The following is a 14,498-nucleotide window of genomic DNA, read 5'->3' as shown; positions in this document are numbered from 1 at the left end:
GATGGCCAAAAAGCTCAATTTTGGTTTCATCAGACCATAGAACCTTCTTCCAGCTGACTTCAGAGTCTCCCATATGCCTTCTGGCAAACTCTAGTTGAGATTTCTGAGAAGTTTTTCAACAGTAGCTTTCTCTTTGCCACTCTCCCATAAAGCTGTGACTGGTGAAGCACCCAGTTATTGTATGCACAGTCTCTCCCATCTCAGCCACTGAAGCTTGTAACTCTTCGAGTTGTCATAGGTTTCTTGGTGGCATCCCTCACTCGTCCCCTTCTTGCACGATCACTCAGTTTTTGAGAACAGCCTGCTCTAGGTAGATTTGCAGCTGTGCAATATTCTTTCCATTTCTTGACGATTGACTTAACTGTATTCTAAGGGATATTCAGTGACTTGGAAATTTTCTTGTATCCATCTCCTGACTTGTGCTTTTCAATAACCTTTTTGTGGAGTTACTTGGAGCGTTCTTTTGTCTTCACGGTGTAGTTTTTGCCAGGATACTGACTCACCAGCAATTGGACCTTCCAGATACAAGTGCATGTTTACTACAATACACCTTGATCTCCATTTAGCTAATTATGTGACTTCTAAAAACCAACTGGCTGCAGCAGTGATGATTTTGTGTGTCATATGAGATGAATACTTATGCAATCAATTATTTTTTGTTTTATATTTGTAATGCATTTAGATCGCCTTGCAGAGAGCTGTTTTCACTTACTCAGAAGAGTCTTTTTCTGTTGATCGGTGTCAAAAAAGCCAAATTAAATCCATTGTGATTCAATGTTGTAAAACAATAAAACTTGAAAACTTCCAGGAGGGGGGTGAATACTTTTTGTAGACGCTGTAGGTGATGGTATTGTCCAGTTCTGGACAGCATCAAATCGATTAAAACCAAAGTAAATCTGTGGTAGTGTTCAGTAACACCGTGCCCAGTGATTACTGCCGTGCGGGGTTCTCACCTGTTCATGTGGTCCTCCCAGTCATCAGGCGGCAAAGGGGCATCCGTATCCGACCTCGCGAAGATAACGTGCCGCTCACACTCGTTCATCACACTCCGAGCCTTCTGGTTGTCATAAAGAGGGGTTGGTGTTGGAACCACCGTCTCCACATCGACAGACACCTCACAGTCACTGAAAAACACAAGAAACCGTGAGTGTGTTCCAGAGCTTCAATGTAGACACAAGACACAGGAGTAGAACTGGGTCACTTGGCCCGTTGAATCTGCTCCATCATTCCATCATGGCTGATTTATTAACCCTCTCAATTTCATTCTCTTGCCTTTGCCCTGTAACGTTTGACACCATTACTAATCAAGGATCAACCTCCCCTTTATATGTTCTCATTGACTTGTCCTTCATAGACGTATGCGCCAACAAATACACTACCCTCTGGGTAACGAAATTTCTCCTCATAACTGCTCCAAAGGGACATCCTTCTATTCTGAGCCCGTGCCCTCTGGTCCTAGACTCCCCCACTATAGGAAACATTTTCTCCACGTCCACTCTATCAAGACCTATCAACGTTCAATAGGTCTGCACCCTGATGTAAATGCTGGAAATGTCTGCACCACACAGTAAATGCTGGAAATGTCAATGGTAATCTCTTGAGATGGGACCTTCACCCTCGAACTTACAGCCGACAGCAGCCCGAGCCTGCCTTGAGAAATCTCTATCCGAGCCTCTTCATCTCACTTCACTAACCCATTCTTCTGAGGGAACTCAACTGTTCAGGTAGCATCAATGGGGGGGGGGGGGGGGGGGGGAGGTAAAACAGTCAACATTTGGGCTGAGACCCATCATCAGGACTGGAAAGGTAGGGGGCAGAAGCCAGAACTACACCCCTCCCACTTCCTTGAATCCCTTCTGCCTAAACAATGTCCATATCCCTCCAGCCTTCACGTCATATTCATGTACCTATCCAACAGCCTCTTAAGTGATTCAGTCACAAGTACCTCCACCACCACCCTTGTCAGTGCATTCCAGGCACCCACCACACAGTGCAAAACACAGTAGAGTAGGTCAGCCTCTACCCATCTGTTATGAGACTACTGAATGGTTCCCTAGTATAATAAGATGGAGTTATCATGAAAATGATTCCAAGTTTGAATGGCTTGTCATATGAAGAGCGTTTGGTGGCTCTGGGCCTGTATTCACTAGAATTCAGAAAAATGAGGGGTGATTTCATTGAAATCTATTGATTGGTGAAAGGCCTTGATAGAGTGGATGTGGAGAGGATGTTTCCTATGGTAGGAGAGTCCAAGACTAGAGGGCACAGCCTCAGACTAAAGGGGTGTCCTTTTAGAATGGAGATGAAGAGGAATTTCTTCAGCCAGAGAGTTGCGAATGTGTGGAATTTGTTGTCACAGGCAGCTGTGAAGGCCACGTCTTTATGTATATTTAAGGCAGAGGTTGATGAATTCTTGATTGGTCAGGACATGAAGGAATACGGGAGAAGGCAGGAGATTAAGGCTGAGGGGAAAATAGAATCAGTGTGATGGGTCAAAAGGCCTAATTCTGCTCCGATAGCTTAAGGACTTTTGACCCCACAATCTACATCACTGTGATCTTTACCATTTAGCTGCATTGCATTTTATTTTGCACCGTTATAGCGCAATGATTTTTCATTTTTTATTCAGAGATTCAGTGCGGAATCGGCCCTTCCTTCCACCCAGCAACCCCGATTTAACCCTAACCTAATTGAAGGATGATTTACAATGACCAATTAACCCACCCGGTACGTCTTTGGACCTCGTGAGGAAACCGAAGCGCCCAGAGGAAACCCACACAATCCACGGGGAGGACGCACAGAGACACCGGGATTAAACAAACTCCAAAGCCTCACGTTGTAATCGCGTCGTAGTAAACATTGATCTGTATGAACAGTTGACAAGATGAGCATCTCACTATTACTTTACACGTGACAATAATGAACCAATTCCAGTTCCAACTGAGGGCCAACAAATGATGTAGAAATCCTGGCACTGTGAGCACTGTACACTTTCACATGTGACAACAAACACCAATAGAGCTGAGGTGGCCTGGTCCCCATTTGCATGCTCTCCCTATGACTGTGTGGGATTCCTCTGGGTTGTCCAGTCTCCTTCCACACCCCAAAGACAGGCAGCTTGGCTGATGACTCTAACTTGCCCCAAGTGTGGGGGTGAGCAGCAGAATTTGGAATGAGGAATACAGGGAGGTAAAATGTGTTGGGCTTGGATCAGTGTTAAAGTGACTGCTCGACACTCAGCACAGGTCCAGTGGACCAAAGGGACAGTCTCGGTGCTGTACGACTCCGGGACTCAAGGATGAAATTGGGTAACGACAGACTTATTTTGTCATCAACTATCACGAAAATGGTGGTATCTGTTTTTTACAATGATAAACTAAGGCGTGATTAAATAAAGTGAATGTAGTTGAAGGATATTTGACAACTCCAAAAATGTTTGTGATAACGCATTGAGCAAGTTAGATAAGATGCTTTTAGCATATAATTTTTCCAAATATTTTCCAAAGCAGGGAATAGTTCAGATGTACTATCTATAATCTGCTGCAGCTGTTGATTGGGAAAATGCTTCTGGTGTTCCCTCTGATGGCCCCAAAGGAGAAAACAAGGAACCAGATAATTAAAATAGTTCTGAAGGGTAAAGATGTGAACACTGCAATGTTTAAAAACGTACATGCACGATGGGGGCAACACACATAAAATGTCGAGTCCCTCCAGCATTTTGTCTGCATTGCTTGGATTCCCAGCATCTGCAGGTTTTCTCCTGTTTGCACAATGCAAGGGATGAGGGGTGAGGGTCAGAGTGGGCTGGGGAGAAGGTGGCAGAAAGTGGAGCTGAAGGGTGCAGAGGCTGGGGAGAGTGTCAGGCAGAGGGAGGGCGGATTGGTCCTGGTGACAAGGAAGATTATTTGGGGGGGGGGGGGGAGAGAGACAGGAAGAGAAGGAGCAGGAATTACGGTTTGGGACGGCGAGAGAAAGGGGAGAGTTCGGTGTCTGTGGGAAGGGAGGGGTGAGTGGGGAGACCGAGGGAGGGAGAGAGGGAGGGAGAGAGAGAGGGAGGGGAGACGAGGGAGAGAGGGAGGGGAGACGAGGGAGGGCAGAAGGAGAGACAAGGGAGGGAACGAAGGAGAGGGGTAAGTGGGTGGGGAGACGTTACAGATGGTAGGAGGACGGGATGGAGGGAGGGGTGTGGGTAGAGAGAGGATGGGGGAGAAGTAAGTGGATAGGGAGACGGCGGAGGGGAGGGATAAGTGAGTAGGGAGATGGGACAGGATGGAGAGGTAAGTGGGTGAGGAGACGGGAGGGCGGGATGGAGGGGTAAGCGTGTGGGGAGACGGGACGGAGGGAGGGAGAGAGGGGTAAATGAGTAGGGAGACAGGATGGAGGGAGGGGTAAATGGGTGGAGAAATGGGACAGGGCGGGACGGAGGGGTAAGTAGGTGGGGAGACGGGACTGAGGGAGAGAGGGGTGAGTGAATGTGGAGACAAGTGGGGAGATGGGACAGGGAAGGAAGAGTAAACAAGTGGGGAGATGGGACAGGGAGGGAGGGAGGGGTAAACGGGTGGGGAGATGGAACAGGGCGGGAGGGAGGGGTAAACGGGTGGGGAGACGGGACAGGGCAGGATGGAGGGGTAAGTGGGTGGGGAGACGGGACGGAGGGAGAGAGGGGTGAGTGAGTGTGGAGACGGAACGGAAGGAAGAGTAAACAGGTGGGGAGATGGGACAGGGCGGGAGGGAGGGGTAAACGGGTGGGGAGATGGGACAGGGCGGGATGGAGGGGTAAGTAGGTGGGGAGATTAGACGGAGGGAGAGAGGGGTAAGTGGGAGGGGAGACAGAACGGAAGGAGGGGTAAATGGGTGGAGAGACGGGACAGGGCGGGACGGAGGGGTAAGTGGGTGGGGAGACGGGACGGAGGGAGAGAGGGGTGAGTGAGTGTGGAGACAGAACGGAAGGAAGAGTAAACGGGTGGGGAGACGGGACAGGGCGGGACGGAGGGGTAAGTGGGTGGGGAGACAGGACGGAGGGAGAGGTGAGTGAGTGTGGAGACGGAACAGAAGGAAGAGTAAACGGGTGGGGAGATGGGACAGGGCGGGATGGAGGGGTAAGCGTGTGGGGAGACGGGACGGAGGGAGGGAGAGAGGGGTAAATGAGTAGGGAGACAGGATGGAGGGAGGGGTAAATGGGTGGAGAAATGGAACAGGGCGGGAGGGAGGGGTAAACGGGTGGGGAGACGGGACAGGGCGGGATGGAGGGGTAAGTAGGTGGGGAGACGGGACGGAGGGAGAGAGGGGTAAGTGGGAGGGGAGACAGAATGGAAGGAGGGGTAAATGGGTGGAGAGACGGGACAGGGCGGGACGGAGGGGTAAGAGGTGGGGAGACCGGATGGAGGAAGAGAGGGGTAAGTGGGAGGGGAGACAGAACGGAAGGAGGGGTAAATGGGTGGAGAGACGGGACAGGGCGGGACGGAGGGGTAAGAGGTGGGGAGACCGGATGGAGGAAGAGAGGGGTAAGTGGGAGGGGAGACAGAACGGAAGGAAGAGTAAACGGGTGGGGAGACGGGACAGGGCGGGACGGAGGGGTAAGTGGGTGGGGAGACAGGACGGAGGGAGAGAAGGTGAGTGAGTGTGGAGACGGAACAGAAGGAAGAGTAAACGGGTGGGGAGATGGGACAGGGCGGGACGGAGGGGTAAGTGGGTGGGGAGATGGGACGGAGGGAGAGAGGGGTGAGTGAGTGTGGGGACGGAACGGAAGGGGGGGGTAAATAGGTGGAGAGACGGGACAGGGCGGGATGGAGGGGTAAACGGGTGGGGAGATGGGACAGGGCGGGAGGGAGGGGTAAACGGGTGGGGAGATGGGACAGGGTGGGAGGGAGGGGTAAGTGGGTGGGGAGACGGGACGGAGGGAGAGAGGGGTGAGTGAGTGTGGGGACGGAACGGAAGGGGGGTAAATAGGTGGAGAAACGGGGCTGGGCGGGACGGGGTAAACGGGTGGGGAGATGGGACAGGGCGGGACGGAAGGGTAAGTGGGTGGGGAGACGGGACTGAGGGAGAGAGGGGTGAGTGAGTGTGGGGACGGAACGGAAGGGGGGAGTAAATGGGTGGAGAGACGGGACAGGGCGGGACGGAGGGGTAAGTGGGTGGGGAGACGGGACGGAGGGAGAGAGGGGTGAGTGAGTGTGGGGACGGAACGGAAGGGGGGGTAAATGGGTGGAGAGACGGGACAGGGAGGGAGGGGTAAACGGGTGGAGAGATGGGACAGGGCGGGAGGGAGGGGTAAGTGGGTGGGGAGACGGGACGGAGGGAGAGAGGGGTGAATGAGTGTGGGGACGGAACGGAAGGGGGGGTAAATGGGTGGAGAGACGGGACAGGGCGGGACGGAGGGGTAAGTGGGTGGGGAGACGGGACGGAGGGAGAGAGGGGTGAATGAGTGTGGGGACGGAACGGAAGGGGGGGGGTAAATGGGTGGGGAGATGGGACAGGGCGGGAGGGAGGGGTAAGTGGGTGGGGAGACGGGACGGAGGGAGAGAGGGGTGAGTGAGTGTGGAGACGGAACGGAAGGAAGAGTAAACGGGTGGGGAGATGGGACAGGGCGGGAGGGAGGGGTAAACGGGTGGAGAGATGGGACAGGGCGGGAGGGAGGGGTAAGTGGGTGGGGAGACGGGACGGAGGGAGAGAGGGGTGAATGAGTGTGGGGACGGAACGGAAGGGGGGGGTAAATGGGTGGAGAGACGGGACAGGGAGGGAGGGGTAAACGGGTGGAGAGATGGGACAGGGCGGGAGGGAGGGGTAAGTGGGTGGGGAGACGGGACGGAGGGAGAGAGGGGTGAATGAGTGTGGGGACGGAACGGAAGGGGGGGTAAATGGGTGGAGAGACGGGACAGGGCGGGACGGAGGGGTAAGTGGGTGGGGAGACGGGACGGAGGGAGAGAGGGGTGAATGAGTGTGGGGACGGAACGGAAGGGGGGGGTAAATGGGTGGGGAGATGGGACAGGGCGGGACGGAGGGCTAAGTGGATACGGTGAATGCAGGGAGGGGAGTTCGGAGGAGTCCCGCGGGCTGTGCGTGGGGGACAGGGGTCGGTGCCCGGTGCCCAGGCCTCTCACCTGCTGTGCTCCTGCTGCCTGCGCGGGGTGACGAAGAGCAGGCGGGCCGGCCGCGCGTCGCTGGCCTCGGGGTGCGCGCTCCACGGCTTGGCGTAGCTGTGGTCCAGGAAGACAAGGTCGAGCTCCCGCTCGTGGGCCGACAGCTGCAGCAGCAGCGAGGCGCCCATCCGCCGAGCCGAACTCTGCAGGTCCCGCTCGCTGCCCCGGCAACACATCGGGCCGGGACAGGCCGGCTCTCCAGGCGCTGGAGCCGCTGTGGATCGAGCTTCGGATTGAGCAAACGCCACCGCCGCCGCCGCCGCAGAGCGATCTCCGCAAATACAGACGTCGCTTAGTCTCCCCCGACAGCGCCGCACACTCATCCAGCAGCCGGTCTCCCCCTACAGCGCCGCAGGCTCACCCAGCGGCCGGGCTCCCCCGACAGCGCCGCACACTCATCCAGCAGCCGGTCTCCCCCTACAGCGCCGCAGGCTCACCCAGCGGCCGGGCTCTGTCGACAGCGCCGCACACTCATCCAGCAGCCGGTCTCCCCCGACAGCGCCGCACACTCATCCAGCAGCCGGTCTCCCCCTACAGCGCCGCAGGCTCACCCAGCGGCCGGGCTCTGTCGACAGCGCCGCACACTCATCCAGCAGCCGGTCTCCCCCGACAGCGCCGCAGGCTCACCCAGCGGCCGCTACCAATACCTGAATCAATCACAGATGCCTGAGGCATGTTTATTATCACTGACTTCTATTTGTTTTGCTACAGCGAAATAAAATCACAATGCATTACAAAAATAAATAATGAAAAGTAAAAATAATAACGAGGGTCGTGGACGGCTCAGAAAAAGTTGGGAAGGTGTTGAGTCATTTGGCGAATGGACATTACTCCTGTTCACCTAACGTTGAGAAACGACACATCACATGGGACTAACTCCGTAGTCCCCAAATCCACCCATTCTTATCAAGATAGCCATGCTGTAATAGAGGGCTATGTGAGAGGGAAGGGTTTAGATTGATCTTGGAGTAGGTTAAGAGGTCGGCACAACACAATGGGCTGAAGTTCCTGTACTGTACTGTGGTGCTCTAAAAGCCTGAAAGCAAACCACAAAGGGATCTGTTTCAGTGATGCTCAGAGGATAAGTATAAGCCAATTCTTGGTACTGCTCCTTCAACATGACTACCCCTCTCAATGTGGGGATTGCCCAGAAGTGTAATCACTTCTGACAGTGCAGAATCGCCGCAGATGTGCAATTCTGCACTGACAGATTCAGTCAAGATAACCATCTCGTGGTCTAAACTGGTGACCAACATAGACCAGGCAGTAATGAAAATCAGAGAAGAGGATTAGCATGTAGGGAGACACAACGCTTGCTAGAGAGGGCAGTGTAGAGAAGAACCTACTTCATCACCAGCTGCAGGCAGTAAATAGAGATCCACAGTGGGGCAGCACTTTGACACGGCTGGTAGAAAGCCACTGCCTCACAGCGCCCATCGATCGGCCCACATCCAATCCAGACCTCTGTTGCTCTGTGTGTGTATGGAGTTTGCACGTTTTCCTTGTGCATCCTGGAGAGTATTCTGACTGGTTGCATCATTGTCTGCTATGGTGTCACCAATGCACAGGGTCAGAAACTTGCAGCAGGTTGTAAACTCAGCCAGCTCCATCACGGGGACTAGACTCCCCAGCAATACCTCAAAAAGGCAGCATCCAGCCTGAAGGACCCTCTCAGCACTCAGGCCATGTGCCCTCTTCTCATTACTGCCATCAGGAAGGAGTTAAAGGAGCCGAAAGACTAGAACTAGGGGACACAGCCTCAAAGATAGGAGGAGTAAATTTAGGACAGAGATGAGGAGGAACTGCTTTTCCTGAATCTGTGGAATTCTCTGCCCAATGTGGAGTGGAGGCTACCTCATTAACTACAGTAACTAAACTTAAGGCAAGGTTGGATAGATTTTTGCATTGTAGAGTAATTAAGGGTTATGGGGGAAAGGCTGGAAGGTGAAGATGAGTCCACGGTCAGATCAGCCATGATGTTATCACAAACAAGAGAAAATCTGCAGATGCTGGAAATCCGAAGGGTTTCAGCCTGAAAGATTGACTGTACTCTTTTCCTATGTGCTGCCTGGGCCTGCTGAGTTCCTCCAGCATTTTGTTGTGTTGCTCAGCCATGATCTTATTGAATGGCAGAGCAGGCTTGACAGACTAGATGGCCTACTCCTGCTCCTTATGTTCTTTCCCTCTGCCATCAAATTTCTGAACAGGTCTGAACAGTTCATGAACATTACCTCACTATCTTGCTCACTTTTTGCACTAATTATTTAAATGTTTCTTATTGCGTCTTCATAGAAACTTTTTAATGGCTTGCACTGTACTGCTGCCACAAAACTAGATTTATTGACACGTCAGTGATAATAAACCTGATTCTGCCAGTGTCCAGTTCCCTCCCACATCACAAAGATGTGAGGGTCGGGTTAACTGAGAACTGTAAATCGCCCTTAGTGTGTAGGTGAGTGGTAAAACCCGAGGGAAGTTGGGAATGTGCGAAGAGAAATTGGGATTAGGGTGAATAGATAGTTGATGGGCTGTGTTACCTTGTTGGATCAATGGGCCTGTTTCTGTACCTTGCTCTCTCTTTCTCTCAATACAAGGCAGCAAGGTGGCACAGTGGTCAGTGTAAAGCTATGGCAGCACCAACCACCTGGGTTCAATTCAGCTGCTGTCTGTAAGGAGATTGTATGTTCTCCTTATGACCGCATGGGTTTCCTCCACGTGCTCCAGTTTCCTTCCATGTTTCAAAGTCATGAGGGTTACTAGGCTAATTGGTCTCATGGCTATAATTGGGCGGTGTGGGCTCGTTGGGCTGGAGAGCCTGTTACCACACTGTATGTCTAAAATAATTCTTTTAAAAATACATAAAGCGTGTTGTTCCACCACCAGCTAAAGCATCAACCTTACATATGGCTAACAGCAGATTCAGGAGTTAGAGAAGTACAGCACAGAAACAGGCCCTTCAACCCATCTAGTCTATGCCAAAACAATTTAAACTATTCCCATTGACCTGTATCGGGACACATAGCCCTCCATACTCCTACCATTCATGTACCTATCCAAACTTCTCTTAAACGTTGACATCAAGCTCACATGCACCTCTTGCGCTGGCAGCTCATTCCACATACTCACGACTCTCTGAGTGGAGAAGTCTCCCCTCATGTTCCCCTTAAACTTTTCACTTTTCACCCTTAACCCATGACCTCTGGTTGTAGTCCCACCCAACCTCAATGGATAAAACCTGCTTGCATTTACCCTTTCTATACCCCTCATAATTTTGTATACCTCTATCAAATCTCCTCTCAATCTTCTACTTTCTAAAGAATACAGTCCTAACCTGTTCAATCTTTCCATATAACTCAGGTCCTCCAGACCTGGAAACATCCTTGTAAATTTTCTCTGTACTCTTTCAAACTTGTTTACAACTTTCCTGTAGGTAGGTGACCAAAACTGCACATAATACTCCAAATTAGGCCTCGTCAACATCTTATACAACTTTAACATAACATCCCATCTCCTGTACTCAATACATTGAACTATGAAGGTCAATGTGCCACAACCTTTTTGTATGACCCTTTCTACCTGTGACCCCACTTTCAATGAATTATGGCCCTGTGTTCCCAGATCCCTTTCTTCTACCATACTCCTCAGTGCCCTACTACTCATGGTGTAAGACCTACCCAGATTGGTCTTACCAAAGTGTAAAACCTCAAACTTGTCTGCATTACTTTCATCTGCCATTTTTTCCAGCTGATCCAGATCCCACTGCAAGCCATGATAGCCTTCCTTAATGTCCACTACATCCCAACTCTTGGTATCATCCTCAAATTTACTGATCCAATTAACCACATTATCATCCAGATCATTGATATAGAAGACAAACAACAATGGAACCAACACCAACCCCTGCGGCACTCCACTAGTCACAGGCCTCCAGTCAGAGAGGCAATCATCTACTACCACTCTCTGGCTTGTCCCGCAAAACCAATGTCTAATCCAATTACTACCTCATCCTGAATGTCATGCAACTGAACTTTCTTGTCTAGCCTCTCTTGTTGGACCTTGTCAAATGCCTTACTAAAGTCCATGTAGACGATATGCAATGCCTTGCCTTCATCCGCTTTCCTGGTAACTTCCTCAAAAAAACTCTAAGATAGGTTAGACATACTACCACACATAAAGCCATCTTGACTATCCCAAATCAGTCCATGTCTATCCAAATACTTGTATATCTGGTCCCTTAGAATGTCTTCCAGTAACTTTCCCGCAACCAATGTCAGGCTCACCAGACTATAATTTCCAGGTTTATGTTTAGAACCTTTTTTAAACAGTGGAATAACATTGGCTATCCTCTAATCCTCTGATATCTCTCCTGTCACTAAGGATGATTCAATGTCTCTACCAGGGCCTGGCAATTTCTGCACTTGTCTCCCATAAGGCCCAAGGAAACATCTTGTCAGGTCCTGGGGATTTGTCCACCCTGTTTTGCCTCAGGATAGCAAACACCTCCTCCTCTGTAATCTGTATAAGGTCCTTGAAGCTGATGCTACTTTCCCTCACTTCTATCGACTCTGTGTCCATCTCCTGAGAAAATACAGATGCAAAACATTGATTTAAGATCTCCCCTATCTATTTGGATTACCATTTTGATCTTCCAGAGGACCAATTTTGTCCCTTGCAATCCTTTTGCTCCTAACACATAGAAGCAGAGAAAACCTACAGCTCAATACAGGCCCTTTGGCCCACAAAGCTATGCAGAACCTGTCCTTACCTTAGAACTACCTAGGCTTACCCACAGCTTTTTCTAAGCTCCATGTAGCCATCCAGGAGTCTCTTAACAGACCCTATTGTTTCCGCTGCTGGCAGCCCATTCCACGCACTCACCACTCGGCGTAAAAAAATTACCCCTGACATCTCCTCTCTACCCCTCATCTCCAAACAACTTAAAACTATGCCCTCTTGCGTTAGCCATTTCAGCCCTGGGAAAAAGCCTCTTGACTATCCACATGATCAATGCCTCTCAGTCATCTCTCATCCTCCATCGCTCCAAGGAAAAAAGGCCAAGTTCACTCAACCTATTCTGATAAGGCATGCTCCTCAATCCAGGCAACACCGTTGTAAATCTCCTCTTGCACCCTTTCTATGATTTCCACGTCCTTTCTGTAGTGAGGCGACCAAAATTGAGCACAGTATACTCCATGTGGGGTCTGACCAGGGTTCTATATAGCTGCAATATTACTTCTTGGCTCTTAAACTCAATCCCACTATTGATGAAGGCCAATGCACCGTATGTCTTCTTAACCACAGAATCAACCTGCGCAGCTGTTTTGAGTGTCCTATGGACTTGTGCCCCAAGATCCCTGATTCTTCACACTGCCAAGAGTGTTACCATTAATACTATATTCTGCCATCATATTTGACCTACCAAAATGAACCACCTCACTCTAATCTGGGTTGAACTCCATCAGCCACTTCTCAGCCCAGTTTTACGTCCTATCAGTGTCCCGCTGTAACCTCTGACAGCCCTCAATGCTATCCACAACACCCCCAACCTTTCTGTCATCAGCAAATTTACTAACCCATCCCTCCACTTCCTCATCCAGGTCATTTAAAAAAATCACAAAGGGTAGGGGGTCCCAGAACAGATCCCTGAGGCACACCACTAGTCATCAGCCTCCATGCAGAATATGACCCGTATACAAACACTCTTTGCCTTATGCAGCAAATGTCCCCTTGGACTCCATGCTCCCTTACTTTCTCAATAAGCAAAATTGGATCAGCAAATTTGCTGATGATACAAAGATTGGAGGTGTAGTGGACAGTGAGGAAGTTTTCAAAGCTTGCAGAGGGATTTGGATCAGCTGGAAAAATGGCAGATGGAGTTTAATGCGGACAAGTGGGAGGTATTGCACTTTGGAAGGACAAACCAAGGTAGAATATACAAGGTAAGTGGTGGGACACTGAGGAGTGCAGTAGAACAGAGGGATCTGGGAATACAGATACATAATTCCCTAAAAGTGGCATCACAGGTAGATAGGGTCGTAGAGAGACCTTTTAGTACATTGGCCTTTATAAATCAAAGTATTGAGTATAAGAGTTGGAATGTTATGGTGGGGTTGTATAAGGCATTGGTGAGGCTGAATTTGGAGTATTGTGTACAGTTTTGGTCACCTAATTACAGGAAGGATATTAATAAGGTTGAAAGATTGCAGAGATGGTTTACAAGGATGTTGCCAGGACTTGAGAAACTGAGTTACAGAGAAAGGTTGAATAGGTTAGGACTTTATTCCCTGGAGTGTAGGAGAATGAGGGGAGATTTGATAGAGGGATATAAAATTATGATGGGTATAGATAGAGTGAATGCAAGCAGGCTTTTTCCACTGAGGCTAGGGGAGAAAAAAAAACAGAGGACATGGGTAAGGGTGAAGGTGGAAAAGTTTAAAGGGAACATTTGGGGGGGGGCCTTCTTCACACAGAGTGGTGGGAGTGTGCAATGAGCTGCCAGATGAAGTGATAAATGCGGGCTCACTTTTAACATTTAAGAAAAACTTGGGACAGGTACATGGATGAGAGGTGTATAGAGGGATGTGGGCCAGGTGCAGGTCAGTGGGACTAGGCAGAAAAATGGTTCAGCACAGCCAAGAAGGGCCAAAAGGTCTGTTTCTGTGCTGTAATGTTCTATGGTTCTAAGCCTTGCATGGGCTACCTTATCAAATGCCTTGCTAAAATTCATATACACTACATCTACGACTCTACCCTCATCAATGTGTTTAGTCACATCTTCAAAAAATTCAATCAGGCTTGTAAAGCACGACCTGCCTTTGACAAAGCCATGTTGACTATTCCTAATCATATTATGCCTCTCCAAATTTTCATAAATCCTGCCTCTCAGGATCTTCTCGATCAACTTACCAACCACTGAAGTAAGACTCACTGGTCTATAATTTCCTGGGCTATCCCTACTCTTGAATAAGGCAACAACATCCACAACCCTCCAATCCTCTGGAACCTCTCCTGCCCTCATTGATGATGCAAAGATCATTGCCAGAGGCTCCCTCACTTTCCACAGTAGCCTGGGGACATCCCGTCCAGTCCCGGTGACTTATCCAACTAGATACTTACCCAAACCTCCAGCACATCCTTTTCCTTAATATCTACTTGCTCAAGCTTTTCAGTCCGCTGCAAGTCATCCCTACAATCGCCAAGATCCTTTTCCTTAGTGAATACTGAAGTGAAGTATTCATTCCGCCATTTCCTCCAGTTCTGTACGCACTTTTCCACTGTTACACTTGGTTGGTCCTATTATCTCACGTTGTATCCTCTTGCTCTTCACATACCTGTAGAATGCTTTGGGGTTTTCCTTAA

The 14,498-nt window shown here is 50.1% G+C and overlaps 1 protein-coding gene across 2 annotated transcripts in view; it reads right to left on the bottom strand.

Annotated features, from left to right (window-relative positions):
• Positions 1-7,463, bottom strand: part of kansl3 (KAT8 regulatory NSL complex subunit 3) — a 56,853-nt gene extending 49,390 nt beyond the window's left edge. Inside the window, exons 1-2 of one of the 2 annotated variants that reach the window (XM_073056469.1) lie at positions 7,101-7,463; positions 954-1,124 (exon numbers count right to left, since the gene is read on the bottom strand). In XM_073056469.1, coding sequence (XP_072912570.1) covers positions 954-1,124; positions 7,101-7,462 — 533 coding nt within the window. In that variant the 5' untranslated portion in view covers position 7,463. The remainder of the gene's footprint in view (positions 1-953; positions 1,125-7,100) is intronic. The other variant, XM_073056461.1, reaches the window with a different exon arrangement.
• Between the last annotated feature and the right edge of the window lie 7,035 nt (positions 7,464-14,498).

The sequence above is a fragment of the Hemitrygon akajei genome, chromosome 1 (assembly GCF_048418815.1).
Source record: "Hemitrygon akajei chromosome 1, sHemAka1.3, whole genome shotgun sequence".
NCBI classification, from domain to species: domain Eukaryota; kingdom Metazoa; phylum Chordata; class Chondrichthyes; order Myliobatiformes; family Dasyatidae; genus Hemitrygon; species Hemitrygon akajei.
Note: the sequence above shows the minus strand (reverse complement) of the source record. Positions and strands in the feature narration are given on the sequence as shown.